Source organism: Miscanthus floridulus, chromosome 19 (assembly GCF_019320115.1).
Source record: "Miscanthus floridulus cultivar M001 chromosome 19, ASM1932011v1, whole genome shotgun sequence".
In the NCBI taxonomy this organism is placed as follows: domain Eukaryota; kingdom Viridiplantae; phylum Streptophyta; class Magnoliopsida; order Poales; family Poaceae; genus Miscanthus; species Miscanthus floridulus.
Genome location: NC_089598.1, coordinates 44,532,150 through 44,545,702, shown reverse-complemented (window position 1 = coordinate 44,545,702; position 13,553 = coordinate 44,532,150). Strand labels below are relative to the sequence as shown.

Genomic DNA, 13,553 nt, shown 5'->3' with positions numbered 1-13,553 from the left:
TATTAGTGGACCCAAGTAGCAAGTGCTGTGAGGAGGAACAGAAGAGTGAGACTTTTTAAAGATAAATAGGAGACACTTATTGTATAACTTGGCTCTTATACCTTGTCTTATAGTCAAGCAACTTGGCTTTATTATTGATCTTGCTCTAAGATTTCGGAACCTGTTGCGCTCTGAAAAATACAGCAAGGAGAAGCATAAAGAGCGAAGAGTCAACAGAGCCTGACAACCCAAGCAAAAACTTTCCGGTTCAAAAATAAGCTCCTTTATAACTTGGTCTTATTGTCTGAACTACTAATTCTGTAAATATCCAAATCAGTACAAATCTTACGCTCTTCTTTTGTACAGTTCATCTAATACACATCTATACTTATTCTAGTATATGACTCATTTTATTCCCCAATCTGGCAAATTCTCGGTCCTTAACTCCTTATGCTGTACAAGTGCAAACTGGTGGTGGTGGTGGTGGTGTGATGGTGTCATCTTGGGCCCGACAGCTCGACGGCCTGCACCAGCAGTGACGAGTCGTCGGTAAGGTCGGAGTAGCAGCGGCTGAAAGTGAAGTCAGGCACCTTGAACTTGTGCGAGTCCGCGCGCTGCGAAGCCTCCCACCGCTCTGCAAGCCCGTCACCTTCCAGCATGCGGACCACCTCCGACATCTTTGGCCGGTGGCCGGGGAGGTACTGTGTGCACAGCAACGCCACCTGCATCATCTCCTCTAGTTCGATCCTGTCATACCCGCCCCTCAGCCCCTTATCCACCAGCACGTCCAGCTTCTTATCCTGGTGCATCTTCTTCACCTGATCAACAACAAAACCGACGCTGCTTGATCAAACACACACCTTTTGGCATATCTTTCTGATTTATTATTGATGTTTTCGTTGCCTAATAAATTAAGAGCCTAAAATCCATTGCTTGTTTAAGCATAAGTTCTTGTTGTTCGATGAGTTAAACAAGACACTAGATTTCTTACCCAATCAAGCATGGCTCCCTTCTGGTTTGCTGCCTTTCCAAACTCTAGCGCAGTCTGACCAGTGATCAGCTCCAGTAGCAGGATGCCAAATCCGAAGACGTCGGTCTTCTCAGACGATTGACCAGTGGAGAGGTACTCAGGCGCAATGTGACCAACAGTGCCTCGCACCGCAGTGGTGACATGTGAATCCCGGTGATCGAGGAGCTTAGCGAGCCCAAAGTCGCCAACAATAGCCTCGCAGTAGTCATCTAGAAGGATGTTGGCTGCTTTGACATCCCTGTGTATGATCTTGGGGTCACACTGTTCGTGCAGGTACAGTAGCCCCCTCCCTGCGCCAAGAGCTATCCTCTTCCTGGTCACCCAGTCCAAAGGTGGCTTCCCTGTAGTGATCATTGTGGAATAAAGTGAAGATTTGCATTGATAGGAATCGTATGCTTGCTTTTGTGCTGTGCCAACATTTGTCCAATGGGAAAATAAGGGAACACTAGAATCCAATTCCAGTTATTTTCCGAATTCGGCTTGTTGGGTTGCAACTTGCAATTTATCACCGTCCTTTAGGCATGGTATGATCAGGAAAAAAAAAGAGAGAATTTGTTCTGCACTACTGCAAGTGGGTTTATCATTATTAAGCACATTGGAATCTTGAGAAAGCTTACCTTTCAGGCGCGATGCAACGCTTCCATTTGACATGTATGGATAGACCAGCAACCTCTCAGTGGCAGTCATGCAGAACCCATAGAGCCTGAGAAGATTTCTGTGCAGTGCCAAGCTGATCATCTCAACCTCAGTCTGAAACTGTGCCTCACCGCCCGCAGCATTGCCGTCCTTCAGTCGCTTCACAGCCACAAGAGTTCCGTCAGGGAGCTGCCCTCTGTAAACGTATCCAAAGCCACCTTTTCCTAGTATGTTCTTGCTGCTGAAATTGTCTGTCGCAGACTGAAGCTCCCTGAACTGGAACCTCTTCACGTTTCCAAGGCTAACGTTCTCCATGTGTTGGTCTGCATGTGGCCAATTTATTCCAAGAACAGTTTCATCATTAACTGTTAATTTCTCAGGCTACCAAATGATGTATGGATGGAAAGTAAACATGGAGGTCTGCTTACCATCGACATCGAAAAGGATCTGCCGGTTTCTACGATGCCTCCACCAGAACAGAAATCCAGCAGCAAGGAAGAGGAAGCTGATGCAACCAATTGCTGTACCAAATGCAATTGCAAACTTGTGGCTTTTAGATTTTGCCGGTGGCAGAGCACCCTGTGAGCTACTGAGGTTGTAGGACACTGGTGGCATTGGGGCAGTCCCATAGCAATCTTTCTCGGTGTTGGTGCCGCAGATGAGAGGATTCCCAACTATGCTGCAAGAACATCAATAGCAGAATAGCCTTCAGTCTAACATTTCCTGTTCTAGTGTCATATGTAGGAACAGGCACAAAATTCCAGCCTTACTTGAATGTTCTTGCCAAAGATCCCGGTATTGGACCACTCAGGTTATTATATGACAAATCTCTGAAAGACACGGTGTACAGTGAACACAAACCCAAGTAAAATAACACCCAAACATGAACACAAACAGTGAGAAACTACTCACAGGAAAACAAGCTGGGACAAATTAGCTGATGCTGAAGGGAATGGACCAGACAGGGTGTTGTTGTTGAGCCTCCTGGACATGGCAACAAATCCAGCTTATCATGACAAGAGACAGGAACTATTTAATGTGAACGCCTGAAGAACAGCATTAATTAATGAGAGGCTTGCATGTACTACTACTGTAGAGTTGGCACTCACAGATACTGCAGGCTCTCAAGGTGGCCCACAGAAGTGGGGATTCCACCATACAGGTGGTTGCTAGAGAGATCAAGTGTCTTGAGCTTTGTAAGCTTGCCAATCTCTGCCGGGATTGGGCCGGTGATGTTGTTGTTCTGCAGGAGACTGCAACAGGGAAGGAAAGCAAAAGATCAACATGGCTCCAGTCAAAAAGGAACCACACTGACTGAAAGCAGAAACTGGCAATGACAAGGCTATCTATCTATCATCCGGGGAGAAGAAGTAGTACTCACAGAGTCTCAAGATTGGTCAGGTTCCCTAAGCTTGGGGAGAGCAGGCCAGAGAGGTTCTGGCCTGGGACCTCCCTGCCAAACAATCAAATAACCACAGTCCACAGAACATTGGTAAGAACACATGGACATGGGGAATGAAGAACTCTGCAGTGAAATTGATCTGGGTCTGGAAGCAGTGCACATAGAGGAGGGAGGGAGTGGAATGCTTACAGTCTGGTGACGAAATTCTCCAGCGAGCAGCTGACGGTGGTCCAGCTGCAGGGATCCACGGAGTTCTGGTCCCAGTTCTTGAGCACGCCATGGGGGTCCTCCAGCATGTTCTTGATCGTCATCAGAGCTTGCACTGCACAACATTATACATATAAATACCAGAGAAATCAGTGAGCTCTCACCAATGCAAGAGGCAACACAACGAAGACAGCCAACAGTGAAGTCCTTGATTTCATTTCCATTCGAGAAAGAACCGTCAAAAACACCGATTTGACTCGAGGCAAACGGAACAGAGATAGAAACTAGTAGAACTGTAGAAAGAGAGTACGTAACGAAACAACAAAAAGAGAAAGAGAGGAAGGACGGAGGAACCTTCAGGGTTGACGCCCTTGGGGGAGAGGAGAGCGCTGCAAGGGGAGGAGACGATGAGCAGCACCAGCAAGAGCAGCAGCACCATGGAGGGGGGAGAAGATGGAGGCGCCGCCTCCATTGCCGAAGGGAGGCAGAGGTGGGGTGGAGCCAAGAGAAGGGAGCGAGAGAAGGGTGGCGGTTCCAAGGGCAAGGGGGGAGGACTGAGAGGAGGGTGTGCGCGCCTGCGTCCTGCGTGCAATGTTGTGTGTTCAAACATGTTGGAATAAGCGTGAGGCCAAGAAATGCAGCGCAGTCCAGCCTTCTCTGTTCTTTCTCTCCCCCACGCGCCACAGGCCACACAGAGAGGGAGAAAGGCAGCTAGGCAAAGCCGAGCGAGGTGGCAGTGACCAGTGGCACACTGTGGCAGTGCGGGTAGTGGGACGCAAACGCCAGGCACACACAGACAGGACACGGCTCTGGGGCCCTGTCATCAGAGGCAAATGACACAAAAGAAGATGCCTGCGCTCCGGCAGGAACGCGACGCAAGAGCACAAAAGCAGGGGAGGGAACAAACACGCCTGCCGCCTGACCTGCCATGGAAAACCGGGATAGAAAACAATGGACGAGGACGAATTCTTATCAGTCCTCCCAATTTTTCTCCCGTCGTGTTTGTTCTTGTGTTTCTGTGACTTGTTCTACCGTTGTTTTCGTTTTATGCACTGTGAATTAAATACGGTATACTGCATATATTTCTAGGGAATAGAACGACATGTCAAGACAAACAAGAGAAAAACAATGCAGGATTTTTCTTTTCAGGCAGATTTTTTTTTTCTTTTTGTTTCTATGTAGTATAGGGCTTGCAGGGAAGACCTAGGAGAAAGAAGAGAAAAGTGTGAATCGGTTATTATTGTTGTTTGAAAAGGTAAACAACTACTACGGTGAAAAAATGCACACATGATATCATTGAATAAAGTGTCACGTTGACTACCATTTTAAACTAGAATAATAAGTATAATATCTAATAAATGTATAAAATCATAGCAGTTCTCATGATAAATCAACACATGAATTTTATGTTTTCTAAACTAAGTAAAAAAAAGGGGGAAAAGTGTCAAAACTTCGAACAGATTTAAGTCGAAGCATCAAGTTTTAGGTGACTAGTATAATGTACTAACAGGGAAAGCAAAATCTATTATTAGGTTTAAAAGGTTGTTATAGAGAAAGTCCTAGTTCATCGGAGATTGCTTCTTGCTCAGTTATCATCGTGGAATGCTTTATGATTTTGACGAGCGAATCCCTTCACCATTGTTGCACAATAAAGACCACCCAAAATTCATTTAGTTAATAAATCATATCACTTTGCATTATATGCTTTTTATGGTATTTTTTGTAAACTTCAAAGTTCTAATAACAATCCCCCCCCCCCCCACCCCATACACACACACAACGATTTAAGTACGGCCTCCATGGAGTTATAATTGATTTCTAAATTGTACAGAGTAAAAATATCTTAAATGTAATCACGAGATTTAGGGTTTGTTTGGTTCAATACCTACTAGGCAAAAAGCCGCCCAAGCATCGATCTCCACCCAAGCCATCTAAAATCGGACACTTGGGGGAAGCTCCCTGCACCAGGCAACTTCGGCAAGGTAGGAACCAAACTAGCCCTAAATGTATAATACATCAGATCTAATTGGTTACCTACACTAGTCGTAGTTTACTTGTGTTTGGTTGCATCTAGGCTCTTATGCATACTTGCACAATGTTTAAATTAAAGCCAATGCAGCATTAGCCAGTACGTCAGATTTGATCATATTAGACGGTACAAATTTATATAAACCGATAGAGCACATAAAAATAAATATTTTTATCTCTCCCACATGTGCTACAACATGTCAACACGATACCTTTACTACAATGTGAAAGTGATTAAATGCAACATAATGTATGTAACCAACAAAACACGATGTTATCAAATGTAGCTTCCTATGCAGGATAACTAAACATCAAGATACTACACATGGTTACGCTAGGTCTTAGTCCGTGTTGTTAAGGTCTAATGTAGTCTAAGGCTAATACAAATAACTAATCACACTGAAATTATCTCCGCGTATCAAGTAATATACTCCCTCTGTCCCTTTTTATACGTAGTTTTCACTTCTCGAGGAGTCAAATAAATTTGACTAAATATATAAAAGAAAATATTAATATTTATAATACACGATTAGTATCATTAGATATTGAATCTATTTTTTTATAATAAATTTATTTAGACATATAAAGGTTGCTAATATTTTGTATAAACTCAGTTAAACTTGAAAAAAATTGTCTGACACAAATCCCACGGCGAGACTTAATTAGGAATGGGAGAGTATGTTTCAAAAATTCCACACGGTTGCATATTTGAATCCACTAATTACAACACGATTGTTCTAGACAGAAGTTCAAACTCATTTTTTAGGGGAAAAGCAAATTCACCTATCATTCATGCCATAAAGCAACGCCAGAGCTTTATTGGAAGCTGCGACGTGTTGGCCGCAGTACAAATTTTCTTCCCAGCAAAGCCACCACCTTTGAGGGATTCTCTGGAACAAAAGAATTGGCAAAGTTGGTGTGGGGGCAGCTAGGCACTGGCTTGGGAAGCGTGTCCGATTGTCCGAATTCCACGGGTGGTGGCCAACCGCCAAAGCTGAATGAAAAGAGGAGCAAAACGATGCAGCAAAAGCGTCTTTGGCACCAGAGGATGATGACAGCCGGTGGCCCTCACCTGGTAGGAATACGGACAAGGGAATTTTTGCCGGTCCAAGTGCTTTGCATTAAGGACGAATAATCGAGTAAAAATCGGACGGTAAAATTAGCACAAGTGGATGGAAACACACCTGTTAATTATTAACTGAGATATTGCTAACTATTAGTTTTATTAGCATATTTAGAATTAATGATGGGTGCTTATAATTTATGTTTACATTCTCACTATCCAACCATCTATCAGTAAGTGGATCAAATAGCCCCCACTGAAAATTATCTAGCTAGTGCCGATTAGATCCAAACAGACCCTTATCTACCTAGTTATCTATCCAACTAATAGTTAGTAGCTAAAAAATAATTAGAATAGATTTAAATTAAAAGGACCTAGTTAATAGGATAGCTAATTGTTAGCTAGACACTCATGACTATTTGGATCCACCGGTGCTAATAATTAGCAGCTAAAATTAATACTAGTGAATCCAAATCAACCTTCTAAGACCAAATAACTATTAGCTAGAAAGCTACTAAATATTAGTTTTAATGGCAGGTTTAGGGCTGCTAATAGTTACTCCCTCCGTTCGCTTTGACCTTTTTGGCATCTAGACCATAATTTGTTTTGCAATAGACTAAGTTTTTACAGTAAGTTGTTTTGCAACGGAGTTCGGGAGGCCGTATCGTATCGTGGATTATTTACTGTTGGCTGGTTTGGTGTGAGAGAAAAACACTGTTTTTGGCTGGAAATTTACGATCGTTTACGAGCAAGCGAACAGGCTGTAAATTTCCGTGTAATACACCATACTGCAATGAAATTAGGTTCGATGCAATACATGCTATTGCAACTGATTCAAATGCGTTGCTATACATGATGCTGAAACATAGTAAAGTTCGATGCAATATAAAGTGTTGCAACTAATTCGTATGCGTTACCATACACCATACTGCAACGGAATTAGGTTCGGGATTCTTATTGTAAAAACTTAATCTACTGCAAAACAACTTATTACAATAAACTTTTTTTTTGTGGTGTTTGGATCACTAGTCCAAGGACCAAAGTTTAGCCCCCTAAAGTTTAGTGCTGGGCTGTTTTGATCCATGGACTGCACTAAATTTTAGTCCTCTAACCTACAATGACTAATTTATCCTCATTTAATTATCCATGTGCAGCTATGCATGCGAGCGGCAAGGGGTATGGGACGTCCAGCGCCCGCTCCGAGGGAGTTTAGCTCAGTTTATGGCCCCTTTAGGATCAAAAGATTTTAGTCCAGTTTTTAGCAATGTGCTTACTTTTAGCCCCCTGTTTGGATCCGCATGGAAAAAAAAAAGGGCTAAGTGTAGAACTAGTTTTACCGTGGAAGCCTTTTTACAACATGGCATATTGCCTCTTCTGCGTCCAAATCGGACTGTCACTCCCACTGCACTCCTATTGCACCGGTTTTCTCCTTCCTGGATTTTTATTATTATAAATAACTCTCTAAACAGTGATCTAGAGAGTTAGATTAATAGACTCTTTTTTTAAAAACAATATAAAGACTCTCAAAGACGCTGCTTTTGCCCATTTTGACGCACTATCACCGCAAGCTACCAAAGGCGAGCGGGGACCATGCACCGTCCTCCAGCGTTTGCCGCGGGGATTTTACTCTGTCCGGACCATGCCGAGACCCAATCGCCAGTCGCCTGGCCCTGCATCAGCCATCAGACAGATCGTCAGAATCCAGGCCGGCCGAGCTCGTGCTGGCTTGCTCCATCCTTCCTAATCCTACGTACTCGACGCCACAGCTCTGGACTGGACCATCACAGCCACAGCCCTGCGCTGCCCTGCTGCCGTCGTCTTGCAGCAGCGAACGCCACCCCGGGACAAGGCTCTGCAGGTGATAAACCGCACCACAGGGCAATGGCAAGCACGGGAAGGATAAACCGCGCCACAGGGCCAGGACAGGCGTCGACAAGTCCCAATCATACATGCTGCCAGTTCTTCATTCTGGGCTGCCCCTGCACACACCGTTCAGCAGTGGATCCATGATCCATTGATCCGTGTGGCCGGAAACAGGCACACAGCACGTATGTTTTGTCCTGTTGCAGAGTGCATTGTACTGCAAAGGTTGCAGACTCGCAGTGGAATATCGCACTAAAGCAACAAGGGCAAACAGATGCTGCAAGCATGCTAAGAGCTAGCAATTTCCAACAAAATGTTTCACTAATCAATTTCATAGCCAAAAACTCGATTACCGTAATCGGTTTGTCCAGTAAGGCGAGTGATAGTCTAGCTGAGGGGGTCACACTGGCATTGTACAGACAGGGCCATGTTCGTGATGATGAAAACATGGGCTCCGAACGTCTGTTGGCCCCGTGGGTTTGCTTAGAACATCGCCGACGTGACCTCAGCAACTTCAGACATGACCTGGTCGTAGTCCATCTTGAGTTTCTCCATGACCTCGCCCTCGAGCTCCCCCTTGGCTGGCTTCGTCAGCACCAGCACGCAACAGGTAGGCCTTTTGGTGGTGCCAGCAGTTGCAAGATCCTGACGCCAACAGGAGGGAAATAGCATCAGTATATGTACTGTGGACCTCGACCGGCATTTTTGTGCTGATCAGAACTACAGAATGAAATGGCAACATTAGACCAACAATTGCTATACCTGTAGTAAAAGCAAAATTAGACCATTACTTGCTATACTGTTTAGTTTTGCTCTCTTGTTTTTTTAGTGAATCTAGTACAATACGTTGATACATCACATATACTATAAAAAAAATAAAAGCTTCACTGCGAGGTGGACTGGAGAATTATTGATATAGTAAATTTCTCAGATGGTCATTTCCCAAAACAAACACTCATTATCTGAGCTTTGGGTATAAGGTAAACATGTATTGAAGGAAAATGTAAGCTACACCACCCTGAAAATGTTGTCAAAGACATGGATACGAAATTTCCAAGCATTCTTCACCGAAACAGTTCCAGCCAGTCAAAAATTTGACATACACAAAAAAAAGACTGCTAGAAACAGCATGGATAAATAATTGGATTATATGCCAGAAGAGAGGTCGAACAAAATACAACCTTTCAAAGTCAAACAGTAATGAGATGCACAATAAAGAATCATTCCAAACCAATAAAATAAGTGATCGTCGTCGGTGAGAAAATTCGATGCTACGGGCATCAGATGAAAGGATGCCCTTTCATATAGTAGTTGATTTCAACAAAGTCTCCACTCCCGATTGTTACCACGTTTGGTATCAATCAAATGGTCGACAATTCATGCAAACCATAATAAGTCAATGAAATCATTAGATTCTATAATGGTAGATGCCATTAGTTCATGGCCCTCTAAGACTATGATCAGCACTAGTGGAGAAAAATCTTTATGAAAATAAAAGGGCAGGTATCAGCAAGGTGGACAAGGCCGTCTGAGGTATGCACTCTCTTAATTAGCTGCAAACACAACCAAATTAATCAAGGTGTGTGAGTGGACAATTAGCTGGATGCTCTTTCATCCCTACACTTTCACAAAACAAACTCTACTTGTCATTCAGTTTTGATGCCTAGAACTAAATGGGGATAAAAAATCATGAAGGGAAGAAACATGAGTTGTCTCCAAGCCAAGTCTAGTTCCTGTCGAACACGAACTAAAATATACATGTAATCTTGGTGATATCTTCATCACCCACTCAATTTTCAACAAGTGAAAGATCAATCAAACAATACAAACCACTTATTTCTACTTTTACACAGCCTGTTCTACTTAGTTTAAGGATATACACCCTCCATTCCAAATTATTAGACATTTTGGCTTTTCTAGATCGTAGCTTTTGCTATGCACTTAGACATACACCATGTCTAGATACATAGTAAAAGCAATGAATCTAGAAAAGTTAAAACGTCTTATAATTTGGAACGGAGGGAGTATATGCAGCGTACAACACTGTGATTGCCACATCCTGGCAGGGTGCATCATAACAACCTATTTTTCTTGCTCAAAACAAACACAAGGATCTAAAGCTGAAAATTGCAGCCTCAGTGCAGCATATGCATACCTCTTTTGAAGGAACATATACATAAGGAATATTGGCTTCTTCACAGACTATCGGAAGATGAGTTATTACATCGATTGGAGAAATGTTGCCAGCAATCACACAGAGTCTACAAGGGCCAAAGCAAAACACAGGAGTTAATGAAAACGCCAAAAATCAAGTAGCATAAATCATTGAGAGAAGGAATTTGAGGAAACAACGTGTCAACACACACCAATAATTTGCTTATAAATGCATTCAAGGCAGAGTGGTAAATTGTTCCCTTCAAGAAGAGTTAAGTTGATAAACAAAACACCAGCTTAGAATTGGAAGGTAAAGGGACTAAGTCCTAGTAAATCTAACATTAGCCAGGTAACACAGCTACAGCACAGATTGGGCTAACTACTCAGTGAACTTGCCAACTAGGGAAACAGCTTCCCTGATTAACTATACAGTACAGCTGAAGAGATACTATGCTTGGATACTAACAAACTAGTATTTGCAGTAAATGATACAGGATAATTTTTGCACATAAGAGGATAATTTACAAAGTTGACAACATACTTTAAGATCAACATAACAATTATTTCAGAAAGCTTGTGTACTTGGTTAGATTTAACAAGAGAAATCTTAGGTAATTCCCAAAGTAGATTTAGCCCAGGTAAAAATGTGCTGGTTGCTATAAATTTCTCTTCTTCTTTTCTTTTTTTTTTCTGCACATCAACTACATAGCATACAAGTATCCTGGTCGTGGACAGACCCAATGCTGTGGAATATGGGTTGGGTCAGAACATTGACAACAGGCCTACTACCCTATGTACTGTCTAATCGCTACTAGGGGGTGATCGGTTGAGTACTGGTTACTAAGTTTCAAAACCCCGCTGGGCACTTGGGCTAATTCGAAACTGAGATGCCATATGGACCCAATGACTGGGTGGGTTCACATGGCACTATAACAGATTCCAGCCCAAACTAGTGCTAACAGTGGAACGCTGGTTTTAACTTGTAGAAACTAATACCACTCCCAAACTCCAGAGTCCAGACCAAAGTTGAGTGAGTAGGAGACAGAAGCCTTTCATAGGTTCCTATACCAGCCCAAATCTATGGGCATAATGTCTCCACAATTCCTACTCAAAAACTGTGTTGTCCTGTACTCCATCTAAATTTATTGAACAACAAAATTTAACTAAGTCACACCAAATACTGATTGCAGGGCATCTGTCACCTCTCATTCATGCCAATGCATCTTCCAACTGTTGGATTATCTTAACAGTAGAATGGATCGCTCAACTAACAAACAAACATGTTAACTAGCATAAGCTGACCTCGCTAGGAGTCTGCACAAGACCTCAGGAGACTGACAGGTAGGCCTAACGCAAAGAAACATCATAGTTGAATGCTTGTGGAAAGTCCCATTTGACTGTCAATGCTAGTAGGAAGGTTTTAGAAATTCCAACCTGTTTAATGTTTCCTAGTTGGAAACTACTTATAAATCACGGTGGAAAATCGAGATTGGAGTTTTTGAATGTTGCAGTTAAAATACAATTTATTTCTTGGAGTCAAAGTTGGTTATTGTTTTTTAACATAATAAATAAAAGGGAGGAGCGATGCTGGCTTCCATTTCATACTGCAAATGGATGAACAACCAATGCAGGAACAGAGTAGAGCGGTATAAATTACGAACCCCTTGTTTCCCCGCCGAATACTCTTGACGACCTCCTTGACTCCTCGCTTCAAGCATTTGGCCTCAGAGGCTGCAAACAAAAATTGAAATAATCGTATATAAACATGGGAAATCATCATAAACGCAACGGCGAATGGGGTATAGCAATCTTCCAGACCTCGGCAGACGAGCTTGAGGGTTCGCTTGCAGAGCTTCTTGCCGGCGAGCGGCTTCGCGATGGGCGCCAGGGCCACCGGCGCCCTCTTTTTCTCGGCCTCCGTGTCGCTGCCCATCCCACGACTGCGGTTTCGTCCTCCTCGCTGCTGCCGCCGCCGTCGACCTGTGAGTTCGTGCGCTTTGATTGGAACGGCGGCTAGGGTTTTGGGGGCAGGGTTTATGCGCCGCGGCCACTGCCTGTCGCTGGTTTGTGGGGTTGGTGGTCGATAAGTCGCCTTGTCATAGAAAGGCGCAGCTTGGGCCGTTGACAGAGGGTGTTTCTGACTTAGGGCCAGTTTAAATGCAGGACTTAAAGTTTTGGGTGTCACATCGGGTGTTATATGACGTGTCATATGGGGTGTTTGGATACTAATCTCCTACAACTAAGAAGAACAAAAGTAAGACTATTTTTTCATGCGACTTTTTTTTGGTCATCTTCGCTCCGCCTCCCGTCCGCGCGCAAGTCGCTAAAACGCCGCAATCACCGCCCCCCCCCCCCCACCGTGCGTGCGACCCGCTGGAGCTCCCCATCCCCATCCCCGCACCACTGTCGCGATATCTCCTCCCCACCGATCCCATCACGCCCCTGTGATCCCATCGCGCCGCGATCGCCCGCCGGCCTCGCTCCTCCGCCGTCGCCGTCGCCCAACAGCCTCGCCGCGGCCTCCCTCGCCAAGCCCCCGGCGACCCAGTCAGCCAGGGCATCGACGGTTCCAGACGTCGTCCCCCTTGCCGCCTCCCCTCCCACGCCGAGGATGGATCCAGATGAGGCAGCCCGGCCGGTGAGCAGACCGTCGACCGTCGCCCTCGGCTGATCCGGCGATGAGGTGGACCGGATAGGGTGGAGGTGCTCGCCCTCGATGGATCCGGCGAGGAGGCATCCTAACCCAGGTGAGAGCGCACGACGCGACGGCCACCCTCATTCTCCTCCACGCCCCTTCCTCCTCGCGCCACAAGGGCGGGGCGACGGCGGCCCTCCTCAGGTGTTGCGCCGGTGCAGCGGTTCGCCGTCCCCGGCCACGACGAGCCCCCACTGCGGCGGTCCCCGGGCACGACGCCGCCGGGCAGTCCCTACCGGTGCTCCCCAGCGCGGCTCCCCCCTGATGCGGCATCGTCTCGCCAGGCGCCGAGTCTTCTTCTGTACTCCATGAACCCCTAGGTGCATGTCTCTTCCTCTCTCTCTCTCTCACTCTCCCTCTCCTTGCAGTGATTTTGACTGATAGTTTCACTGAGTTACTGTCTGAATCCATCAATTGCATGCTATTCTGATCATCTGCAATTTAGACCCTATTCTAAGTTATAGACAACACTAAATTTCTGTTAGTAAATACTAAC

At 44.7% G+C, this 13,553-nt stretch overlaps 2 protein-coding genes across 3 annotated transcripts; both read right to left on the bottom strand.

Annotated features, from left to right (window-relative positions):
* Positions 1 to 225: 225 nt before the first annotated feature.
* Positions 226 to 3,889, bottom strand: LOC136527241 (LRR receptor kinase SERL2-like). Of its 2 annotated transcripts, XM_066519888.1 has the most exons (10): positions 3,609 to 3,889; positions 3,237 to 3,369; positions 3,027 to 3,098; positions 2,755 to 2,898; positions 2,558 to 2,629; positions 2,416 to 2,475; positions 2,074 to 2,324; positions 1,627 to 1,968; positions 971 to 1,350; positions 226 to 797 (listed from the first exon to the last, which is right to left on the bottom strand). In XM_066519888.1, the coding sequence occupies exons 1-10, from the start codon at positions 3,862 to 3,864 to the stop codon at positions 477 to 479; spliced, it is 2,031 nt and encodes a 676-aa protein (XP_066375985.1). In that variant the 5' UTR covers positions 3,865 to 3,889; the 3' UTR covers positions 226 to 476. The 2 variants fall into 2 exon arrangements, with proteins under 2 accessions (XP_066375985.1, XP_066375986.1); XM_066519889.1 differs by lacking the exon at positions 3,027 to 3,098.
* Positions 3,890 to 8,483: 4,594 nt separating this feature from the next.
* Positions 8,484 to 12,447, bottom strand: LOC136529071 (H/ACA ribonucleoprotein complex subunit 2-like protein). The gene is made up of 4 exons (XM_066522122.1): positions 12,181 to 12,447; positions 12,024 to 12,093; positions 10,364 to 10,469; positions 8,484 to 8,853 (listed from the first exon to the last, which is right to left on the bottom strand). Exons 1-4 carry the CDS (start codon positions 12,293 to 12,295, stop codon positions 8,692 to 8,694), a joined length of 453 nt encoding a protein of 150 aa, XP_066378219.1. The 5' UTR covers positions 12,296 to 12,447; the 3' UTR covers positions 8,484 to 8,691.
* Between the last annotated feature and the right edge of the window lie 1,106 nt (positions 12,448 to 13,553).